This window comes from Pituophis catenifer, unplaced genomic scaffold, assembly GCF_029215685.1.
Source record: "Pituophis catenifer annectens isolate HBS135680 unplaced genomic scaffold, rPitCat1.0.hap2 SCAF_4, whole genome shotgun sequence".
Taxonomy (NCBI): Eukaryota; Metazoa; Chordata; class Lepidosauria; order Squamata; family Colubridae; genus Pituophis; species Pituophis catenifer.
Genome location: NW_027256884.1, coordinates 111,587,358 through 111,612,691, shown reverse-complemented (window position 1 = coordinate 111,612,691; position 25,334 = coordinate 111,587,358). Strand labels below are relative to the sequence as shown.

Genomic DNA, 25,334 nt, shown 5'->3' with positions numbered 1-25,334 from the left:
TTTGATCTATTTTGTATCAAATGCTTGATGAAATTCAGAAATACACCCACCAACTGTATGCACTTCCATTAACAGGAGGAGTATTTACATGATCTCAAAAAGAGTCTTTTCAGTGAGCAAATTAAAAAAGCATGCATGATTGGTGCATTCATGCATATCAATTTTGGATCCAGGCAATTATGATTGTAAAGTTTAAATGTAATTTTATTGGGTAAATTTTTAGCTTTGAATGTTCTACAATTTACACTTTGTTCCACAATTACAGAAGTTGTCCTGGACAAAATGAAAATATAACTATGTTATTGCTTGGCAGTTAGCTGATGGATATCAATAATGGGAACCATTTCAGTATGTGTAATCTACTGATACATAGGAGTTCATAGTGTTATATTTTGTACAAATACCTACATTTGTACAAATACTTTTTAAAGATAAACTGACGTTTTCAGAGGCTTTGTGTGTGTCACATTAACATTTTTGAAACCTCTAATCTTTTTAAAATTAATATGTTTTCTTAGATATGAGACACAAATATTACTAGTTTTAGGAAAGTATCATTGTATTGTTATAGCTCACCTTTTATTCCTAAATTCCCGGGCGTATCAAAAAATATTTTTTATGAGAAAACATAATTGCAGCCGCTTCTTTTTGCAGCTGCTATGCATTAGAATGTCATTTTAAATCTGATAATACTACGGAAAATAAAACACAATATTGATGCTTCGTGGTATAGAGAAGGCTTTCCTTTACATTATTTCTTCTGCCTTGCTTGCAGGAATTTTTCACTTCAATGCAGAGGGTTTCTCTCCTTTTACAATTCTAAACTACAACAGCAGCAATTTGCAAATGGCCCATTCAATACTCCCCAGTCTTTAGCTACTTTCTTAGTTGAAAGAATGGTGTGATCTTACCCAAAATATACCAGGTTCTTGAAATAGAGGTGGGTAGAGTTGGAGCTCTAAAAAACAAGAGGGAGGCGGAATAACGGAATGATTGTGAAAAACCTCAGCAATAACAAAACCAAGATGTTTATCATGGTTGCTTCTATTCTTAATGAGGTTTACAAAGATTTGGGTAGACAAACCCATAGCTTTATTTCATAATCTTTTTCAAGCTGTCTAAATTCTCTGCTCTTTCTTCCCCTCAAACTGTTCAACTTGGGCATAGTCATTATAGATCCATTTAAATCTATGGGACTGAAATTAGTATCTGCAGGATTGAAGTCCTAGTGATTTTGCTGTATCCGCTTTTGATTTTAGAACTATTAGTAGTTTCTGTAGTATCCATGAATACTGTCCATTATGGTACTGTCAGCAAATCAGCAATAAAACTTAAATATTCCTTAGCTTTGGATGTTGTGTCCATTATATGCTAAGTATACATTAAAATGGAACAATATTAAATGTTGTGATCTATGCCTTTTTATTCTAATCTCACTCTGCCCTTTTCTTCCTTTCTCTCGTGTGTATGTGTATTTTCAGGTTTTATTCCTTTAATATTATCCCCTCACTTGCCTATCTTCTATCTAGTTTAACCAGTGGTGGGTTGCTACCGGTTCGCCCTGGATCGGGCGAACTGGTACTGATGGCAGGAGGCTCCGCCCACCCACCCAGACATCTCTGCGCATGCGCAGAAGCATCGCAAGTGCATGCGCGTCCACGAGCAAACCAGTAGCAACGGGATTTGAAACCCACTACTGGGTTTAACTTACTTCTCACAACAAATCCACTTTCTACTTGCCTCCTCTAAGAGCTACTCAAATTATTTACTTCCATTCTGTGCCTACCCTTTTCTTGTGATACACACCCAAATAGCTTGTAACACCTATATGCAAATACCACGTTTTAGCAGAGAAAATAGAGTCTGGCCTTTTAAAAAATATTCAGTAGTATTTGTGGATATATTTCCTAATATTGAAATGTTAAATATACCGCTAATTCATATCTGTTGACATGTCTTGATAAAATAATAAAGAAAAACAGTTATTTTGTTATTTGTGCCTGGAAAATTTAATTCTTAAAGCATAAATTAGTAAAATTGAAACTTAAAATAAGGTTGATACATTCAAGATCCAAGTTCAAGGCAGATTGATATGCATTATAGAGTCAAGCTGTAGGTGGTATTGTATTTAACCATTGAACAAACCTTTAAAGCTTACACTTGATGATAAAATGGTCCATATTTCTGTAATTTGTGGCTATCTACATCTTATTTCAGTATATATTTCAGCATAGTTGAAACTGTGATGAATTCTATATGTGCAGAAATGAGAGTTTAGATGCTTAAATGGTGCTAATACTAAATAGCAGTAAACATTATCAATTTAATCTTTTTTTTTAAATGCCCATTAAGTTAGTTAAGATCTGTGTGTGTCCCAAAGGTGCTTTTTCAAGAGGCAATTGGACTTTCTTTGTTTTTGCTGTAAGACGTTTCGCTTCTCATCCAACAAGCTTCTTCAAGTCCAGTTGCCACTTGAAAAAGCCCCTTTGGGACAACCGTAACCTGGATGACTGAGACATTGTTCTGTGTGTGAGAGCTTCAGTTTTGCCGCTGTGGGTATTGTCTTAATTAGGTGTCCCATTGTTGCATGTTATCCTATTGCCAAATGCTACATTTTGGGAAACCTGTTCGCCACTGATACTATTATCTAGTAACATGTCCTCTTTCACTCTGGCAAAATTTATGCTAGAGCCAAAGAGAAAGTATGGTAAGAGGAGGTCATAGCTGCTGCTCTTGTGTTTCCATTGTTGGGGAATATCAAGCAGTCCATGTAGAAAACTACACATCCAGCGATGCCAGTACATATGTACCAACCTATTGCTTTCAATCAAAGGGAGTTTCATACACACAATAAAAATTCATATAACTGCCTTCACCTTCATCACACAGACATTCATTAAATAAATGGAGTATCCTATGCAAGCAGGGATTTATATGGACTGTAGATCCTATGGTATACATTTGCATCGAGGTATTGGCATAGTTGTTGACAACACGTGGCGACTATAGCATAGTTTTAGAGAATGCCTAAATGCACACATTAATATTAATAGTGTACCTAAAACTACATAATTGCATCATTGACTATTAAGACCTTTTAATGATCCTCAACGCTCACCATACATTTCTAGCTGCAAGAGAATTTTTTTTTAAAAATTAAATAACAATATTCACTTTCAGAATTATTTGTAGGAAAGATAACAGAATAAGAGTTAGAAGGGACCTTGGAGGTCTTCTAGTCCAAACCCCTGCTGAAGCAGGAGACACTATACCCGTGATGGTGAACCTGTGGCACGTGTGCCAGAAGTGACACACAGAGCCTCTCTGTGGGTAGGCATGCCATTGCCAACTGCTCTTCTGGTTTCTGTTGTGTGCAAAGACCAGCTGGTCTTTGCATATGCCAGAGCACCAGAAACCTGAAGACCACCTGGTCTTCGGGCTTCCGGTACACGCACCCGTTCCAGTTTGGGCACTTGGTGCCAAAAAGGTTTACCATCACTGCACTATACCATTTCAGACAAATGACTGTACAATCTTTTCTTAAAAGCCTCCAGTGTTGAAGCACCCACAACCTCTGGTGAAAGAGGAATCTGGAAAAATGTTCATCTTTTCATTGATTATATTTTTTCCGTGATGGGATTATCCACATCCAGTAACCAGTGTTTGGCCTTATGAAAAAGGAGGTACGCATGAATTCTGCTTTGAGATAAAAGTTTTAAAGGCCTAGAAGAACCATCACCACCATCTCTTTCACAAGAAAAGGACGGAGAAAAAATGGGTGGTCCTTATGTCAAGTTATTGGGTTACAAAATGGCGGACCTGTGGAAAGTAGAAACACAGACAAGTCACTTTTGAGGTCACACTAACATGTATTAGTGGAATACAGGATTTGTTTATCGGTGCACATCAGGAGACAAGATATTTTCAGGCTATTTCAGTCATATTTATGTATATATCATCTATTTTCTAACTGCCCATCTCACAGAGGCGCTCTGTGTTACTGAATTCATAAATATAAGAAAGCGAAAGCATCAGTAAAAGTTCAACTGAGAACTGTTTATTTATACATCACATTCATACACTGCCCATCTACCTCATAGAGTGACTGGGCAGTATAAATAGGCATGAAAACCAAACAATATATACAGTAGATATTTAATAATTTTATTTCTATACCGCCCTTCTCCCGAAGATATTACAATAAAAAGCAGTTAAAAACAAGAATAAAATAATTAAAAGGCGGAGGATGAGCTTCAGGGTGCTAACCAAAGCAAGTTGGCAGAGCCAGGTCTTCAGACATGCCTGAAAGGCCAGGAGAGTTTGGTCTCAACGCTGAGGGGAGTATGTTCCGAAGGGTGGGAAAATGGCAGAGAAGGCTCTCTTCCCAGGCCCCACCAGTCAAGCTTCTTTAACGGACGTGGTCCACTGCATATCTTCCTTGCCTTGCTGAATTTTTGAATATGTGAATGTCAAATCCTTGTTTTCTTGGACAATTTTTCTTAAAATGTTTTATTTTTAATATTTTCAATATAGAGGTGCAGAGTATATAACAGTATATTGTTACCTGGTTGTGGCTTGAAATCAACTGAGATGAATGGCTGTATCCATATGGAAAACTGAAGGTGTCAAACCTGATCTCCCAGTAGCCTTCTGGGACTTTGTATCCTGGCTTATTTTTTTTTACTTTGGGGTTAAGACCCACTGCACCCACCTATGTTTCAGGGATTCTTAATCAGGGATTCACCCCCATTTCTCTAGTGTGTTGAGAGTCATGCCAGGCAGACCATAAAATGATGCTGATTTGCTACAAATAGCTCAATATTTTGCCCTAAATAATGCAAAAAATAATAATAATAAAACTCTAGGGAAAACTTGGCATATTCATACTCAGCCAGATGGATAGCTAAAAGACTGAAGTTACACAAATTCCTAATTTGTACAGAAAAAAATAATATGACCCTTATGCAATAAAGAGAAATAAGAATATAACAAAAGTTTCTGGTTTGACTTTTTTTTTCTTTGACTTACGACTTTTGACTTGCTTTTATTCAAATAACAAAACCTCTATTCATACTTTATTTAGAGACGACGATGAGATGTAAATCTCTATTCCATTGTCAGTCTACAACTTATTTGGATTTCTGACCCTTGATTAAAACAACTAAGGTTTACTGTTTCTAATGGAGGAAACGCCTGGGGTAATGTGACTCTGTGAAGTGGTGTACATATCTTTCACTTGAAAGATGTACTGTATATTGACAATTTGGCATTAGAAGCTGCTGTCCCTTGCAGAAATGTGAAACAACAGGCACAAAGTTTATACTTGCAATATGAACTTTGACAATCCAGGTCATCATCGTGTTTATATTCTTTTGTGCTTTAATGTAAGAACTTAGAGAAGCTGAGTTGCATCAAGCCAAAGGACATCTGTTCTAGAATTGTTCCTAATGTTTGAAACCAGATGCCTTTAGAAGCACAATAGCATCTCCTGTTCTCCAGCAATTAGTGTTGACTGTAACACACTGCTTCCAGTGCTGAAAATAAAAGAATTGCATATCATACTCTACATTTAATTGCATCACAAATATCTGCAAAAGTACTTTGATACTGGACCTGGGTTTTTTTCAGTTCGTTTCCTAAATTCCCCCCAGTATAACTTTGCTATTTTCACTGTACACAACAATACTATGATCAGGTTTGCATATAGTACTGAGCCATATTTTACTTAAACTTATCTTTATTATTCTATTCTCGTTTTTATTTATGAATTGACCAGGGTTGTTGGGAGTCAAGCAATGTAAACATTTAATAAATAGTGGACCCAATGAGCAATTTATAAACTATGGCTTATTATACGCAGCTTGCTAATTGTAGCTGTTCAGTAAGTCATGCTTAAGAATATAAATATAATGGATGAACGTAATCACTTTTGAAGGCTTTCTATCACTGCCACACCATAAACATAAACTCCATCATTATCAGTGTGGTTAGTTCCACACAAACAATTTATAGTATGTGCTTTACATTTGCTTATGCTGAACTACATATGCATGTCAATGGTCTCATTTCTGTTTGAAGGTTTCTAATTTTTTTCAGTTAATTCTGAACTCTTAGCAAACATGGTCACTTCACTGATTATCTCTAAATCTAGGTTAGTTACAAAACATCCCAATTCCAGTAATATTTTCAACAATGTCATTCAAAATATAAGGTCGTTGGAGTAACATAGTTTACATCACTCCACAAGGTAAATTGATAATTTATTCCTAGTTCTCTCTGTGTGTATTTTACCTTTCTTCTCACTGCATAATTGAAAAGATTGTTCAGAAATTCTTAATTCTTTAAACAAGAGTTTGTACATTGGTATAAATCTGTTTCATTCTATTCACTTTTCCATCAAAGCATCCAATTTTGAGAGAAAGATTGCAAGGAACATGCAGTGAATAATGAGTAAGTGTCGGGAAGGATGAAACAGATTTATATTGATCTACAACTTAAAACAATTTGTGAAGATAATTTTTCTCAAAAAATTATCAATTGTTCTTATCCTGATGTAACATCACTTAATATACATTATTTAAAAATTAAGAATGGACAGGTATATACTTGAAATTTCTGTATCTTATTTGCCCACTTTTGCCAAGCTTCATGCAGAGTATCAGATCTGTCCAATTTTCTTCCAGAATTTATCTACATTATCTCATACGTGAAATGAAAACAAACATTTCAGCTTCCTTTCTTTTGAGGAAATGTCACACCAATGATTTCTAAAATATGCTCTCTCTAAATTGTTGGAAAAATTCATTTGGAGAACTGAGTGAAGAATGTCCTATCAATAAAATTGCAAAAAAGCCCATCAACTTTTGTTTTAAAAATTGCAAACTTCCAAATAACAGAAGCACAGAGGCAGACCTCAGAATCTTCTGTTGCTTCTTAATAAGTTTATATCCTAAGGGACTGCAAGAGATCATACTTTTGTAACCTGCATAAAGACACAGAAGAAACCAAGCAGATTTAATAAACTAATAAAGAGTCTAACCCATACAAGCATGGTCATTTAGTTTTGCAAGAGCAATTAAAGTTGGGGATTCACCATATTACACCCTCCAGATACTTTAGAGGCCCATCGAACATGGCCAGTAGCAAAGGTTTAGAAGACTCATATGATCTGCATGATCCATGGTTTAGAATAAAGACAGAATTTGTTAGTCTCAAAGTTCCATCAGCCTTGAATAATTGTTAGGGAATAATTGTAGATTATTAAATTATAGGCCCCCTCCCCAAATGTAATAGTTAGACAATAAGAAAAGATGTTTCACAAGACCTTTGAAATGGTATTTCTATAAATTTATCATAACAATGAGTGGAGACATGGACATAATTTCTTCCTAAATTCGGATCATTTGAAAGTCACAATGAAATCAAAATATGTAATTGACTTGTCTGGTAATTCCAGAAATAGAGTCACTCTGAATGAGATGGACTGTCTCTAAAGTATGTACGTGTGTGGGGATGGGGAGAGACACTAGTTTTACTGGTACTGATACATCCTGGCTATATCTAGAATTGGATTGAATACAAGAACATAATCAAGTTTTGAGTCAGGAATCTTCAAGGGAATTGTAATCCCTTTTTTCCCCTGATCTGCCTTTCAACAGGTTGAAGAGTTCTAAAGCTGTTTCACCTTAATCCAATTTTCTGCTGTCATAAGGCATTGCTTTGAAATAGCTTCCTCAGATTTTGTTGGGGTTTGACGCCATCAGCACACTGGTACCATTGAACTCCATACAACTTCTTCTAACAGTGTCGCATATATGTTAAACAGCATAGTCAACAAATCAAATCCTAAAGGATTATGGAGAGCAGTCTGGAAACTGCTTTGATAACTTCTATATGACTGTGTTCACAAAACAAATCTTTTTTATTCATATCACATTTATATCCCACAATTGCATATTGATTCTCAATGACCAACTGATATTAAGCAATATTAACCTTGAACTGTATCCAGTAGCAAATAGGCTGGGTTTGCACAATGTGCAAAGCCAACTCCCTCCACCCACTGCCAAATCTAATACTCACAGCTGTGGATATGCAGTAACGGGATCCAGGCTTTGGTGGCTGTCAGGATCTAGAATGAAACAAGCTGAGCCTGAACCCAAGCAACTTTGTTCACTGAGAAGCTCTGATGTTATCTGTAGCAATACCACTGAGAAATATAATGGCCATCATTTTGGAATTTGCCTGATTCTATCAATTTTTATTAGACATGGGTAGATTTAATTTAATGATTTAAATCATACCATGGACATTTTATGATGCTCATCTTTTTTATGGTTGTGAATGGCCAAGAATTGCTAATCTTTGGAACCAGATTTAAATCCAATAAATATATTATGACTTTGCCTACCCAAAATAAGTTTACTATGTAGGCACAACCTCTTTGTGAAATCCTAACAAAAATGTCACAAACTATTTTAGCCTCATAATCATCCTGACTTAATTTCAGCCTGCCTGCTTAAGATCATCCAAAATCTTCATAGTGTGATTTGTCCTATCTGCAAATTTACAAAATTGGAATATAAGGTCAATTCATCTGCATGGAATGTCTATAAAATTTTTATTGCAGAAAATTTGTAATACAAATTATTTTAAGCAGATTATACTGCTAAGCACAAATCAGTTTCCACGAAAAAAACCTTTATGATATTGCCAGATTCACAAAACTAGGAAGCTTTGAAATTAAAAATGAAATTACTTTTATGGTGTAAATACTGAGATTGAAGTAAATTTCCTTTTAAATTGGCTCAAACATTGGTATTTTACCCTATTTATGCATTCCCATATGGCAAATCTGGATCAGATACCAACATGCCCCAAATTCAAACTTATCTACATACACCATCTTAGATTAGGTCATGAAACTCAGAAAGAAAACAATTTTAAAACATTTATAATAGCCTTTTGTCCATTCCAAAATGATTACTTTTCATTGCAATCCAATGCGATGTCCCTCTCCCTCCTTAATCTCATATTTTATTGTATTATCAAAGTGAATTGATCACATGTTTTCTTGCAATTTTTTCTTAGACCTAAGAACATTACAATTTTGTCAGGAATGATAAATTAAATAACCACAATGAACCTCACAAAAATTAGCTGTATTCTCTTTATTGTTAGCCAATGAATGTTATTCAAAATAATAGATGATAACTATAGCTTAATTTTACAACACAAAACATGATGCTAAAGAGAGGAGGAGGGGAAGCATAAGAAAATATCTTCACCAAGTATTTCCTGAATGCCTCGACATGAATTAGTGTGTTCCCCCAACAGCAGGTGACAACCCATTACCACCAATTTAGACATGGTGAAAAGCCGCATTACAGATGTCAATTCCTAGAAAAATATTCACAGTTTTATAAATGGATTAGATCCATTTAAATACTAAACTATACACTGTAGATTATGAACAGCAAATTTCACTGGTACTTCTCTTTCCCCTTCTTCCATAGTAATAGATTAACATGGCAATGCATGTGTACCTATTTCAGGGAAGAACCACACACAACATTCCACCCGTTATGGCAAAAGTATTGAACACTTTAGAAATCCATATCTCAGAATTCACTGCATGAAAAGATGCAAGGCATTTGCCCAATCCTGCAGGTGGAAGCAGAAGTATCCAGGGCAACCAGACGTTTGAGCACATGCACAATATTTGCACACCAGTCTATGCAAAATTGCTCAGCTATCATTCTTCCATAAAATAATGGGTATGTGTGTAACTTTCACAGTATCTTCCTTTTGATTCAGGGGGAAAGCCCCTAACATTCAGTGGGGTTCTAAGGAACTTGTGCATGAATGATTAATAAAATGGCAATTTTCATAGATAAGTATAAAGTTGAGTGCATAATACCAAACATAACAGAGCTGAACCATCCTCAGAGAAAGCAGGTCTTCTTTCTCCCAACTCTTAAAGTTCACTAAACATGGTAAATAATTTCAGTGTCACTTCCACAAATAGGGTATTCAAACACAAGGTGCCAATTTTAATTATCCATTTCATAGGTAAGAGTGATTCATATTGATTCCAACACACACGTTCAATATTCTTTGAGTGCATGTTGAACTTCAGCCTAAAGATCTACTCATACCTCATTCTGCCACAATTCTGCCACAATTCCTGTGACTACATTCTCTGAAAACCCAAAGCATAGATATTCTCAGAATTAACATGGAAGGAACGGGAAGAATATGCAAATGGGCCCTATAACTGAGCAGAAGAGAACATTGTTTTATGCACTGACTTCATTAAATGTTTTGCAACAATGTTAATTTAGTACAAAGGTACTCAGAAAACATAACCAAACATTTCACACCTCTTATTGGATAATATACCAGTGACAGGTTAAAATTAAAAATACATGATTAAAAATTTAACTTGTCAAAAAGGCAGCTGAACACTTCTTGAATACTATAAATCTACCTGTAATATAACAAAATATTAAAGAATAAAGGCTCCTAGATTCTTGTAGTGTTTAGCTATGCAGGTCATAGTTTCACACTGTTAGCATTTCAATGTGGTGTTTCAAGGACAAGTCATCATGTTTATTACAGTGAGGTAGGCTTCTGTCCCCTTCTTGGGACTGATGTTTCCATATGCTCCCTTATCAGAAAGATCCAGGTTTCCCACACTACAATTTGTAATAACATCCAATGAATGCAAGGGGAGGACAAACTGAAGAATGTTCCCTGCTTTTATTTGAAGAACTAAAAACTTTTGGTATAACAGATTTAACAAGCAAAAGACTACAGGTAATGTTCATATATACATATGTAACATATATATGAATGAAAAAAGTGCTGGAACAGCCACCTACCATCTAGACCTTTGTGAACAGGCAGGCAAAGAAAACCATCAATGATGACAGGATATGAAACACCAAAGAATTCTAACCTACAAAGGGAAGCCCTTAAAAATTAGCAATATCAAAATCCTCACCAATTTGCTAAATGAAAACAAACAAGCAAAAGTGCACAAATGCCAAAAACTGAAGTCAGTTGTAAGGTAAATTATCAATATTTGAATTAACAGCTTTGCTACCATGAGATTGCTGTTCCTTCAAAGGAGAAAGCATGAAAATATAAAATCATGGAAACCTTCTCAATCACCTCCAGAGAGCCACAGCTGATAGACTGCCTTATTGTTGAACTTTTTTTTTTTTGAAATATGTTTTAACCACAAACTGGTATAAGTGCTTTGGCAAGGTGAGGTGTGATCCTTTCATCTGTGGAAAGGCCTGTATTTCTCTGCTGGTGGTTCAACTGTAATGGAGAACATACATGCAAAGAAATGGCTCTCACATTGCTTCAAACTCATCAATCCGCTGTTTTGTATTGCCTTGGCGTATCTGTCGAAGAGTCTTGTATTTATCACGGCCTGCTTTAACATTTTCAGCATGAAGTACATCATTCTGGGTTTTCTTAGTTTCATCTCTGGCTTGGGCCAATTCAGAACTGAGAGCCTATTCAATACAAGTATTGAGGGGTTAGATATCGCCATAACATTTCTACCCATCAAATTCAACAATCTATTATTACACATGACTTAACTTATTTTAGTCTCCTAATTAAACAAAGTTTATAGAAAAAGCAAGGGAGTATCATTATATGGAAAGCTAAAAGTAGATATGTAGTCTTAGAGACAAATGACAACATATTTTGTTACCAGTATTTTAAAAATACAGTATGTCTCATTTATACATTTAGTCTAATGCAGGGGCGTCAAACTCAATTTCATTGAGGGCTGCATCAGAGTTGTGTTTGACCTAAGGGGCCGGGGTGGGCATAGCTAGGGTGAGCATGGCTAGCTTGACATTACTCATGTCAAGGTTCTCATGTCATGGCTCAAGGTTGACTCAGCCTTCCATCCTTTCTAAGGTAGGTAAAATGAGGACCCGGTTTGTGGGGGCAATAAGCTGACTTTGTATAAAAAAATATACAAAAGTATGAAGGCTATTGCTTAACGCATTGTAAGCCGCCCTGAGTCTCCGGAGAAGGGCGGCATATAAATAAAAATAAAATAAAATAAAAAATGTCAGGGGCGTCTGTGGTGGCCTGAGCACTCTGCCAGCGAAAAAGGGCTCCCGAGCTCCGTTTTCAGCCATGATGGCCTCCTGCCGCTCTCTGCCAGTGAAAACGGAGCTCCATTTTCACTGGCAGAGGCACCGCAGGCTGGTCCTTTGCTGTTTCTAGGCCAGCCCTGCGGGCCAGATCTAAGCACCCCATGGGCCAGATTTGGCCCTTGGGCCTTGCGTTTGACATCCCTGGTCTAATGTATTTGTTTGAAAATAGTTGGCACTGTACTCCAATGTTTGCTTTAATAGTATCCATATTTGTTACTATTTTCAAATAATTTTCCAAAATTTATTTATACAATTATTCCTTCATATAGTTGGGGGAAGGAGAAATGACGTATTAAAAAGGGGGATATAAATGAGATTAGTTATTTACATGCCAAGAACTTGCCAATCCATAGTTTAAACGATTAGAATACATACATGCTGGAAAGATGAGGGATTTTATTTGTTCTTACTTTACCTGTTGAACTATATTAAAATAATTTATTTGCCCATTTCAAAGATCCACTTCTGAGCACATCATGTACATTTTTGTAGTTCAGAATGCTTATTCCTAGCACAATATTGTCAGGAATCTGACTTTACCAGTTTTAATGTTTTTAAAAAGCAAACATTTCCTTTATCTCTTATTACATCTATTATTGAAAGGAAGCTTAGCACAATAGGCTATTTCAGCAGCATCAATAAAACTATTATCTAATTTTCAGAGTTTGTGGGAATAGAAGAATCAGGAGACTTCAACAGCCTGGAGCCATTCTACATGTTCCCGCTTGGCTGCTGAGTATGAGAACTGAAATCAACACAACTATGTGTCCCATGTTGACCAAGAACATCTCATGCCCCATTGGGTCATCATATTCTAAGGGGGAGATATCCAGAAGGACATCAATGTAAAGAAAAGGCTCCTGATAGGAGGTTAAACTCAATCCTTAAGAAGTCCTTGGTTTTCAGCTTATATGACAGGTTTTTATCAGGCTTGTTTACCTGAAGTTGTTTCTTTACTCGTTCATTCTTCTGTGATTCTGTAATACGTTCTTCCTCACTTCTGTGATTCATGATACCTTCAGAAGCCAGTTCAGCACTAGCTTCAGCATTATTCTCATCTTGTTCATCATGTTCATTATCTGTGGGAGGAATTACTGGTGGGGGTGGAGGTGGGGGCGGAGCTGACATTACAGTTTTCAATTCTTCTTTGGTCTTTTCCAGATCTTCTTGAGCTGAAAAAGCCTAAAAAGTTGCAAATAAAAATAATTTTAATACTCATAAACCAGAGGCAGAGAAAAAGTTTTTAATTAAGTTGGAGGGAATTCGATTGTGCCACTTTAAGATGTTTATATATATATAAAACAATGTATATATTTACAAACACTGCAAAAACATTTTTAGAAGATTCTAAATAGCTTTTGTGGCCTATAGCTGAAAATCAAGTTACTGATTTAAAATGGCACTTCACAGAAGCCTAATTAAAAATTATTTGGGGATAAATGATAGACAGACCTACATACTGTATCAAATCATACTTATTCTACCTGAGAAAAAGAAAATGGGCAAATATAAATGTGGTGTTGTTCTTCTGATGAGGATGGAATAGTATTAATACAAAATAAGGCTCCAGAAGACTTAAAAATACATTTTTCAGCAGACCAAATTTGACAAATGGTGTTAAAAATTTGGAGACTCCAACATAGAGTTTATAAACTTTTACTATCAAAAAAAACCTAGCAATAGTTTACAAAAGAATTACTTTATGTTGCCATTCTGAAGCTTCTTCTTCCTTCTTTTTCTTGGCTTCCTCCAAAAGTGCAATCTTTGCAGTAAATTCAGCAAGTTCTGCTGCCTATGAAGCAAAAAGAGTTTTTTATTTTCTGAACAACTTCATAAAATCATCTAAAATACAAAAACATTCATAATTTTGGTATTATAATTTTATTCAACTTGTGAACTTCAACTTATTTATTCAACTTATTGTAAATGACAAAACTATATTCAAAGTAACACAATAAAATCCAGCACAAATCCAGTAACAACTTCCTTAAAAATAGTTTAAAATACAGAGAGCCACTATGTGAGCACATACCAGAAACAAAAAGAAATAATTCTGATAATTGTATTTTCTAAGACACAAATGCATATAGTCATAAATAGTGAAGTAAAAGGCCCAAGATAATTAAAAAGGAATTTCCCTTGCACTGACTCACAAAATATTTGCCATGCAAATATATAACAATGCTGCACATTGGAGCATCTTTCCCTGTAACAGCCTGCTTTTTGGCTCCTGTGGCACCCCTTGCCTGTCACCAGTTTAATGCATTGTCCACTCAAGATTCCCCAAGGTGATCTTCCCTCTCCCATTTTAACTTTCCTATGACAATAGCAATAGTAACAGCACTTAGACTCATATACAGCTTCACAGTGCTTTGCAGCCCTCTCTGAGCAGTTTAAAGAGTCAGCATATTGCCCCCAATAATTTGGGTCCTCAATTTACCCACGTCGGAAGGATGGAAGGCTGAATCAATCTTGAGCTGGTCAGGATCGAACTCCTGGCAGTCGGCAAAGTCAGCCTGTAATACTGCATTCTAACCACTGTGCCACATGGCAGAATGACAACACATTCTAACCCAATCTAACACAGCTTTGTATGAGAAGTCTTACTAGTTGTTCCTGATTCTTCATTTGATCTGCTGCCTGTTTTGCCAGAGCAGCTTTTGCCTCTTCAGCAGCTCTTCGTTCTTTTTCCAAGCGCTCTGCTTCCTCTTTTGCTTTTTTTCGTTCCTGATCTAGCTCTAGAGCTCTTCTTGTTTGCTCTTCCAGTTCTGTACAAATATTCATTATGTCAAAGAAATAAAAATAAAATTTTAGCAGTCCAGATTAGAAATACAGAATTAAATGATGCCTACAAAAACTACTGCTGGCCTTGCTGCGAGTTTTAATCAAGAAAATAAAGTTGCCTAAGATGGCATGAAGTCATCAGGAGAATTTGTTTCCACTAGAAGTCCCATCAGTTTTACATTAAAGAACCAATTCCAATGTTTTCTCAACTTTACCCAATGAACTTGCATTTTTTGAAATGAATAGGCATGTTTTTAATTAGAATTTCAGAACTAGAAGAAGAAAGTCTACCTCACTACCTAGATTGCAAATCATTTGCACCCAAATCCACTAAATATCTGAATATTCCATTGGAAAGGCAAACACTCCCAGTATTACAGGAAGTGAAAAACATTTTGTCAATCTTTTCTTCACCACGGACCCCCTTTAAATACCTTTTGTGGCCAGGGACTATGGCCACAGACCACCAAGACTTAACTCGATTTAAATAATGTTCCTTCAAGCCTTTGTGGACCCCCTGATGTCACAATCCCCCAGGGGTTCGCGGAGCACAGATTGAGAACCACTGTTCTATTGTAATGTTTATGCTGTGCACACAGACAGAATTCAGGCACAACATCCTGCACCTTCAGTTAACAACAATATAAACTGTATTAAGTAATGAAAAACTCATTTGCCCAAATCCTGGAATGCCAAGCAAAAGTGGACAATCCTGGCCTAAATGGACAAGATATCTGATTTGATATGCTTCAATGAATTGTAAAGGTATTTTAAATACTTCATCTAACTTTAAAGTCCTCAGGTCATACTTGCAAATGAAAAAAAAAAATTCAAAATTCCTTGGCAAGATTTTAAGAACGGGGAATTTTCCCCATCTATATTAGATATTTAGCTCTTAATGATTATTCCAAACATTTCAATGTGATTTATGCAAAATATGTACTTTAGACTGATTCCTCAACTGGTTGGAACAAACCCAGAATTTGCCAATAAGTTACAAAGTATGGTTTGTCTTCTGTGGGTGGGTACTCTAAGTTGCTAAGCACCACTAATTATGCTGTTTATTTCTCACAGCACACTATTAGTTTGTCAGATATTGATTGTTGCTTTCTAATGTCTTAAGGCAAGCCATTAAAACAGGTAAAAATTGTAAGAAAGGAGAATAAATATTTTATAAAATTGGCTAATATTTTCTTCACTTGAATAATAAATGTTTTTAGAAGACATGTAACAGCTTTTCAAATCATAACATAATGTCTTGTCATTAATACATAAAAGGTCTTCACCTTTTTGGGCCTTCATTGTCTGTTCTTCGATCTGTCTTAGTCGTTCTATCAATTCTTCTTTTTCACGCTCTATTCTTTCCTTTTCTTTTTCGGCTATTTCCCTTTTCTTTTTTTCATTCTCTAGTTGGGCTCTAAAGAAAATGAGATAAAAATAAAGCATGTGAATAAACAGTATTCATCCCACCCCCCAAATAAATCCATTTACTCAAACACACAAAATTTATTCTAACATATGCTAAGTGATCTACTGATAAAATCCTACTTGCAGAAAAGAACAGGTTTTACAACGCTCATATTGTTGCATTTAAAATGTATAATATTTGGCTGATATATCTCACAATAGTGGGTAACCATAACCTTCAACCATACTAGCTAGGAATTTACAGACCTGTGGTCCTATAATGCCTGGATGACACCAGACAGGCCTATGCTGTTTTTTAAAAAATAAGATCCAAGTCCAAAACATTTCAGCCAGCTACCAAATGCAACAAAACATTTAGCTGACAATCACGATAATACAGTGAGTAGACGTTTTATTGAATAAGAGTTTACTATGCAATTAACACATGATTCTACCGTGCTGCACAAGAAACTTCAAATTTTGAACATGGACTAGAATATTACTGTACTGTATAGTACTGTTGCTTGTGTAATATAACAATCACTTATCTCCCACGGGAAAACAAAAATTTTTCATTGTAATTGCTCAATCTGGCAATTTATGGTAGTAGCTAAGGATAATATGAAAGTGAAACTTACTGTAACTCCCCTTAATATCAGATCAATATATATTAAGATTCAGCCTACCTAGTACATAACAATCTGATGTTACCTAAGAGAACATATGGTAAACAGGTCAGTACAAGTACTTTGTTTTTCCCAAAAGTATTAGGCTTCCAGTAAAGTCTAATTAAAATAAGCAAACTGTTCTCACTGTACTTTCTTGGAATTGGGCCACAATGCTGGAGAACCATATTTTTAGAGCCATTAACACAATGTAAACTCTAGCACTATAAACACTGCTGCCTCGAGGACCAAGAATCACTCAGCATTGTACCCAATCTGATAACATTGCTTAAAATGGTACAAACAATGCATAAGAGATCTAAGACACTATATTAATAAGCTCTGTTTAATAAGTATTGTTCACCATTGTTTTCAGATAATTCTGTCTCCCCATGTGGTCATACTTTTCTTAAAAGGAATTCTTCTGAAGAAGAATAGAATAGAATAGAATAGAATAGAATAGAATAGAATAGAATAGAATAGAATAGAATAGAATAGAATAGAATAGAATAGAATAGAATAGAATAGAATAGAATAGAATAGAATAGAATAGCAGAGTTGGAAGGGACCTTCTAGTCTCGGGATGGCGAACCTATGGCACACATGCCACAGGTGGCACGCATAGCCATATCAGTGGGCACGCCAGTTCAGCTCTGGGGCGCCTGCGCCTGCCGGCCAGCTGATTTTCAGGCCTTCTGGGCCCACTAGAAGTAGGGAAACAGGCTGTTTCCTGCCTCTGGAGGGCCTGGGGGGGGGAGGAAGGCCTGTTTTTCTTCTTTACCTGGCTCCTGATCCTCTCTATTTATCTGGGAAGGGCGAAAATAGCCTTTCCCACTCCCTCGGAGGCTTTCCAACGGCCTGAAACGGCCCATTTCCCAACTCCCAGTGGGACAGGAAGTGACTTTTTTGCTATCCCCAGCCTCCAGAGACTCCTAGAGAGGCTCCTAGAGACTCCTAGAGGGGCTCCTAGAGACTCCTAGAGAGGCTCTGGAGGCTGGGGACAGCAAAAAACGTAACTTCCTGTCCCACCGGGAGTTGGGAAATGGGTCGTTTCAGGCCTTTGGAGAGCCTCCAAGGGAGTGGGAAAGGCTGTTTTCACCCTTCCCAGATAAATAGAGAGGATCAGGAGCCAGGTAAGGAAGAAAAACGGGCCTACCAGGCCATCGCGTGCAGGAGCCCGGGGGGGGGGGGGTTGTGCGTGCATGTGCAGGGCAGAGCGCATAGAATTATGGGTGTGGGCACGCACGCGCGCAACCCTCCCCCGCCCCCCCCCCTCCTGGCACGCGATGGCAAAAAGGTTAGCCATCACTGTTCTAGTCCAACCCCCTGCTTAGGCAGGAAACCCCACACCACTTCAAATGGTTATCCAACATCTTCTTAAAAATTTCCAATGTTGGAGCATTCACAACTTCTGCAGGCAAGTTGTTCCATTGATTAATTGTTCTAACTGTCAGGAAATTTCTCCTTAGTTCTCAGTTGCTTCTCTTCTTGATTAGTTTCCACCCATTGCTTCTTGTCCTACCCTCAGGTGCTTTGGAGAATAGTTTGACTCCCCCTTTTTTGTGGCAACCCTTAAGATATTGGAACATTGCTATCATGTCTCCCCTAGTCCTTCTTTTCATTAAATTAGACATACCCAGTTCCTGCAACCGTTCTTCATATGTTTTAGCCTTCAGTCCCCTAAGATAGGACATGAAATTAATTTTCAAACTAATTTGCTACCAGAATCTTAATCTCCAAGATTAATTGCAAATATCCTACCTCTCCAATTGTTTTTGGTGTTTTTCTTCTCTAGCTTGGGCCTTCATTTGTTGCACTTCGATTGTATCTGGTTTTCTCCTTCTCATGTATAGCTCATGGTTTCCCATGCATAGTGCCAATATCCGCTTATTAATTCTCAGACGGGGTGCATAAAAAACAAAATCCTAATGAAAAATATTTAAGTTACCAAAATGGTCACATAATAAAAATAGTTTTCGCTTAAATCAGATTTCAGCACCAGTCTTTCACTAATTACTCTCTAACAGGACTAGTTAAAGCTGTTCTAGAACGTATCAGTGATCTAGAATTAGCACGTTATTACTCAGAAACACAAACACATTTACAGCAACATAGTAAATTATGAGTGAAAAGTGTTTCAAAAAGAACTGGAATCATTATGTAACAAAATGGTGGATAAAATTCAACTTGCACTTAAAAAATTATGAACAAAGAAAAGGAAAATATAATAACATACTTAGATATTGATCATCAGTTAAAACATTTAGACAATAAGCTACAGCAATGAAAAAGTTTATTATTGAGAATAAAATATGAAGTTATCTATACTGTAGTTAAATTTTAAATCATTAATTGGTGGTCTAGTTAATTGCATTTTAGAAAAAAATGTTACAAAAGGTCACAACAGAAAAATTATGGTAAAAATAAGGTAGTTGGTAAGAAAGGCAAGAAAACCACAAATTCCATGCACCCACACACCCATACACAACTGAGTGCTTGACTATCATCAGACACCCAGAACTTTTTCCACAACTGTTGATTTCCACAAATCAACAGCAAGCTGCTGATATACAAGTATGTTATTTCTTTTTAGGCAGAAAACCAAATTAAAACCAGAGTATGCCATAATTTTGATTACACACATGCAAATACCGTATTTTTCGGAGTTTAAGATGCACCTTTTTCCCCTAAAAAAGAGGGTGAAAATCTGGGTGCGTCTTATACTCCAAATGTAGCCCCGCCCAGCCTTTCAAACGGAGGTTTCAAACGGAGGTTTCAGAGGCTGAAAAAAGCATGTGAAAAGGCTTCAGAAAAAAAGCCTCCAGACCTTCATAAAAAAAAAGCCTCTGAAAGGAAAAAAAAGCTCTGAAGCTGTTTCATAGGTTTTCAGAGGCAGAAAAAAAAGTTTTTTCTGAAACAGAGTTTCAGAAGTTTTAGAGGTTGAAAAAAAAGCAAGGCACAGAGCTCACAACCAATGAACCTGTTGCTAAAATTCACCTCTGGGAACAGCTGATTGGGGGTATTCCGGGAGGCTGATCCACCCGCCAATCAGCTTTTTTCTTATTTTCCTCCCCAAAAACTAAGGTCTTATACTCCGAAAAATACGGTAATAGAAATATCTTAACTAGTCATTATTAGAGTTGACATCAATCACATTTGGAGGCTATCAGATTAGGAAAGCTTCCCAAGAGCATCAGATGTTTCATATATATGTCAAAGTTACTGTTATACTCCCAATACCATATTGATTGACTGAGCTGATTTATATACTCGGCCTAAGTCAATCCTATGTTTATTATGGCTTGAGGTTAGCACACTTAATATTAATATTAATATTTGAAGCGTCAACTGATTAACTCTGATTTACAAGAATGTCATATAAAATATTTGTTGTTGTTATTAGTTGCGAAGTCGTGTCCGACCCATCGCGACCCCATGGATAACGTTCCACCAAGCCTCCTTGTCCTCTACCATCCTCTGGAGTCCATTTAAACTCACGCCTACTGCTTCAGTGACTCCATCCAGCCACCTCATTCTCTGTCCTCCCCTTCTTCTTTTGCCCTCAATCTTTTCCAGCATTAGGCTCTTCTCCAGTGAGTCCTTCCTTCTCATTAGGTGGCCAAAGTATTTCAGTTTCATCTTCAGGATCTGGCCTTCTAAAGAGCAGTTGGGTTGATTTCTTTTAGGAATGACCAGTTTGATCGCCTTACAGTCCAAGGGACTCGCAGGAATCTTCTCCAGCACCATAGTTCAAAGGCCTCAATTCTTTGGCACTGAGCCTTTCTTATGGTCCAACTTTCACAGCCATACATTGCAACTGGGAATATATGTGTATAAAATATACACATAGAAGAGCCTTGGTGGCGCAGCAGACTAAAGTACTATTAAGTAGCACCAGCTGCCTGCAATTACTGCAAGTTCAAATCTCACCAGGCTCAAGGTTGACTCAGCCTTCCATCCTTTCGAGGTAGGTAAAATGAGGACCCGGATTGTGGGGGCAATAAGGTGACTTTGTATAAAAAAGAACACCGCTTGGGGGGGCCGAAAGCCCTACTAAGCAGGTATATACAAAAGTATGAAGGCTATTGCTAAATGCATTGTAAGCCGCCCTGAATCTCCGGAGAAGGGTGGCATATAAATCAAATAAATAAATAAATAAATAAATAAATAAATAAATAAATAAATAAATAAATAAATAAATAAATAAATAAATAAATAAATAAATAAATAAATAAATAAATAAACAAATAAACAAATAAACAAATAAATAAACAAAGCATGGAAAAAAGTTCCAATGCCAGCCAAACATTCCTTTAAAAAAGGCTTTGAGTACTTACGCAAGAGTCTTGTCTTCAAGACCTTCCTGAAACTTGCCAAGAGTTGCTAAATCACTACGTGGGAAGACTATTTCACAAAATATGGGCCATAATGGAAAAGCTCTGATTTTGCATCTGTTGTGGGTGTAGAACAACCTAAGTCTGATGTTGTTATTTAGGCAATGTTGCTGTTTAGGCAGATGTTTTTGTTTAATAATATTAAAGGTATCATTGCGGGATGTAAACTCTTCCAAGCATTGCCCTTTGCAATTAACTGATGATGATTCTGCCAATGCTGATGGGGTTTCAAGGGTGCTCCAGATATTTTGGAATTGCACCCAAGAGACCTGTTAATATTGGTACTATCTTTGCTTCCTTTGTTGTTGTTCTACTTCTGTTTGCAGGTCTTTTATATTTTGTGATTTTTCTTTGAGTTCTTTTTCTTCTTTTTCTTCTATTATGCTGCCTCCAAATATTTAAATGTCTACTATCCAGGTTTCTTTTGTCTTTCTTATCAATTCTTATCATTATTCTACTAGCCCACAATAACTTTTGAGTATTTACCATTCTAACGCATTAGTTTGTGAATACAAACTCTAATTCAGAAGGAAATAAAGGGTAACAACATAGAATTAATTCCAACATAACAAAAAAAGAATGGCATTGGCACTATAAATAAGCCAAACAGTAATTGAAAAACAAATCATGAATACAGCAAAATAAATTTTGTAAGTCACAAAAGACATCATTTGGAGATCTAAGAAACAGAAGGAAAAGAACAACAGATGTGCTGATTATACCTCAAGCATATTTACTTACAGGGGCCTTTTTGTCAATGGGCTTTATCACAAACTTTTTGTCATTAAATGATATATTTCTTATCTCACTCCAAGGAAAACCTATCTTCGGAGTCAACCTTTAGAAAAGAAGGAAAGAATCTTAGTTATGGGGAGGAAACACAGAAACAGACATAGGTCTAGGCTTCAAAAGATAGACACAAAACCCATCTGCATCTGTTTAAAACAAAAGGATTTTTCCTTATTAGTTTTCTCTGCTCCATCTTGCTTCTGTAATAGACAGAAGTCTACTTCTGTCAGAAATATTGTCTACTACAGTATTCTCAAGGGGCATATTTTAAAAATATATCAGAAAGTTATTGAAAATATAATACTTGAAGCTGTACTACAAGATCAACAGAATAGTATTATGCTACTTACTTGTCATCATGTTCATAAATATTCAAACCCAAAGCGTCAACACCAAGCCATAACTCAGTTCCTTTTTTGTTTTTAATTTCAAAATAGTTGACTCCATACATTTCCAAATCTTGTGCAATTTTGAGGTATTCCATCATAGAATCTTCCCTAACAATAAAAATAAACATAATTTAAAACCAAATAAAATTCATAATAATCATAGGCCAGCAAATATTAGTTTCTACTATGCTCCTTTATTCTCAATAGATGAAAAATACTTAAATATTGTATTTATCAAATTCTATCTAACTTCAGTAGGAAATAAATTCTAATTATTTCAGTATGGATCATTCCCAAAGATGTGAACATTAATTATTGCCAGATTGAAAACATAAGAATATGCTGACTTAATATAAACAGGAACACTTATTAAAAATTAAATATTTTGTACTGGAGTAAATTAAAATAGCTCTCTGAATAACCTATTTCATGTACACACTCAAAAGTAACAGAGATTTTGTAGGAGGAAAAATTACTATTAAACCAAAGGAAATTAATTTTCAAAAGATATACAAAGGTAATATGGAAATTACCTTAACATCCCTCTGTGTTCTTCATGCCAATTTTGTATTCTTTCTTCCCACTGCTCTTTTGTCAGTTTATGTTGCTCCAAAACACTATCAAAATAAAATGCATTTATTTTTATTTCAAGTATCTGTAAGGCTGCCCCTCTCACAAAGAAACTTGCCTGTTTGCAAAAGGATCGGAAAGACAGCAAAGACAATCTCCCTATCATTCTAGTTGGACTTCTCCGCTATATCCCGTAGCAAAAGATGTAGAAGATACAGTCATGTATACCAAAAGAATATCAAGCATCTTGTTAAACTTCCAGAAATCCCAACCTCCTATATTAGAAAGCCCTATACTTTCCACTAACTTCACAGCAATCAGGATGGGTTAAAGACAATCCAAATGAAAATTATTTTCTTTAAACAAATAGCAGAATCAAGCAATTCTTTGGATGAGGAGAGACAACAGCACAATTATCCAAAAACTGATCGTCAGTGGTATCTTATTCAACTTTAGAAATGCAATTTAATGGCAGCTTTAGTAAAGAGATTTCTGAAGCACCCAACACCAATGAAATTTATTATGTTTTATCCTATGTAATGCATCATTTTAACACCCACCCCCCAAAAAAAAACCCCAAATAATATTTAGCTGTGGAAACAGATAGTACTCGAAATTTGGTCCTAGCTCATTTTGGCTTGATATTATTTGTACTACAGCATTTAAACTCTTCTATAAATGAAATATTAAGTAAAATCATACATTTTACTTATCTTTTATACTGTTGAATATTGTATATTCACACAAACATAAAGAGATGAATGCACATTTAACAATTATCTGATGACCATGTTATCCATTCAATCATGTCTAACTCTTGGGGTTCTATGGACCAGGTCTCTCCACATCTTCTAATCTTATACTAATTCTTTGAGTACTATGCTCTGGATGATGCCAGCTTTGATGGTGTCCAGGCACCATGTTTTTTAACAGCCTGGTTTCTTTTTATTGCCAACTCCTCCTAACATAATTGCTTTCTTCAGTGAACTCCTCCGCATGACATGGTCAAAATAAGTGAGACACAGTTTCGCAATTTTGCCTTCTAGTGTCATATCTAGTATTATACGCTCTGGTACTTGCTTACTGGTCATCTTTGCTGTCCAAGGAATACTCAGCAGCTTTCTCCATCAGCACAACTCAAACGAGACAATTTTCCTCCTGATTTGTTTTTTAAGTTCGAACTTTCACAACCATAGGTAGCTATGGGGAACCCAATAGACCGGTCTAACCTACATTTGGTTACTGGCTGATCATGACCAGTCTAACCTATATTTTGTTGCCAGGTATCCTTGCTTTTCCATATTCAGCTTCTAATTATCTCCAAGCAATTTATTATATGTGCAGCCTTTTTACTTTAACACTGAGAAGATACATATTTAATAACACTGGCTTAATCACAAATTCTGAATAAATTATGTACTACATTGTTCATAGTGTACATTACTTAAGCCATATTATCAAACAGATATTCTAGATCCAATTAAATTTTGATATAGCCAGAAATTTCTTACCGCTGGGGAAGAAGTCTGTCGTTGGCCAAATATCCTAGTTTATGTATTTCCTTGTTGTAATCAGCATATTTTGCTTGAACAGCATAAGAAGCCAGAAGAACTGCAGTTTCAGGTGGACAATAGATTTCATCATTCAAGATGGCTTCTTTGATTTGCAGAAAAAAGAGTCTCTGAGTTATTTCTTGAATCAATTCTTCGGAAACATCCTCAGGAAAAAACTTTGCCCTAAATTTGAACTGAAATGGATTTTCTTTCCTTACATCTTGCTGTGTTACCTATAATGAAATATATAAATTATAAAACATAAATATGTATTATAATATAAAATTTCAAAGGATGAAGAGAACATTAAAATATTGGGAAAGGTAATCTATCACCACTTGTCATGTTTTTCAATTTAATCTAAAAAGTACAGCATTGAAGGACGTGTGATTTACACAGAGACTTAAATAATTAGGGAAGCATGAGAACTTTCTCTGTGTATTTCAAAAACATATTACAAGAATAAAAACGAGAACAAGAATAAAAGAAAAAATACAATGACAGGGATGATAGGCACGTTAGTGCACTTATGCACGCCCCTATTTATACAGGTAGCTCTCGATTTACAATCATTTGTTTAGTGACAGCACTGAAA

General features: G+C 36.0%; 1 protein-coding gene across 4 annotated transcripts in view; it reads right to left on the bottom strand.

Annotated features, from left to right (window-relative positions):
- Positions 1-4,163: 4,163 nt before the first annotated feature.
- Positions 4,164-25,334, bottom strand: part of RDX (radixin) — a 40,168-nt gene continuing 18,997 nt past the window's right edge. For 2 of the 4 annotated variants that reach the window (XM_070942854.1, XM_070942853.1), the window contains exons 5-15: positions 24,698-24,972; positions 23,150-23,233; positions 22,578-22,724; positions 22,180-22,276; positions 18,806-18,969; positions 16,259-16,389; positions 14,796-14,956; positions 13,888-13,980; positions 13,128-13,370; positions 11,368-11,528; positions 4,164-5,534 (exon numbers count right to left, since the gene is read on the bottom strand). In XM_070942854.1, the coding sequence (XP_070798955.1) occupies positions 5,468-5,534; positions 11,368-11,528; positions 13,128-13,370; positions 13,888-13,980; positions 14,796-14,956; positions 16,259-16,389; positions 18,806-18,969; positions 22,180-22,276; positions 22,578-22,724; positions 23,150-23,233; positions 24,698-24,972 (1,623 nt within the window). In that variant the 3' untranslated portion in view covers positions 4,164-5,467. Of the gene's footprint in view, positions 5,535-8,082; positions 8,132-9,155; positions 11,529-13,127; positions 13,371-13,887; positions 13,981-14,795; positions 14,957-16,258; positions 16,390-18,805; positions 18,970-22,179; positions 22,277-22,577; positions 22,725-23,149; positions 23,234-24,697; positions 24,973-25,334 lie in introns of those variants that run through there. The other 2 variants (XM_070942855.1, XM_070942856.1) reach the window with 2 other exon arrangements.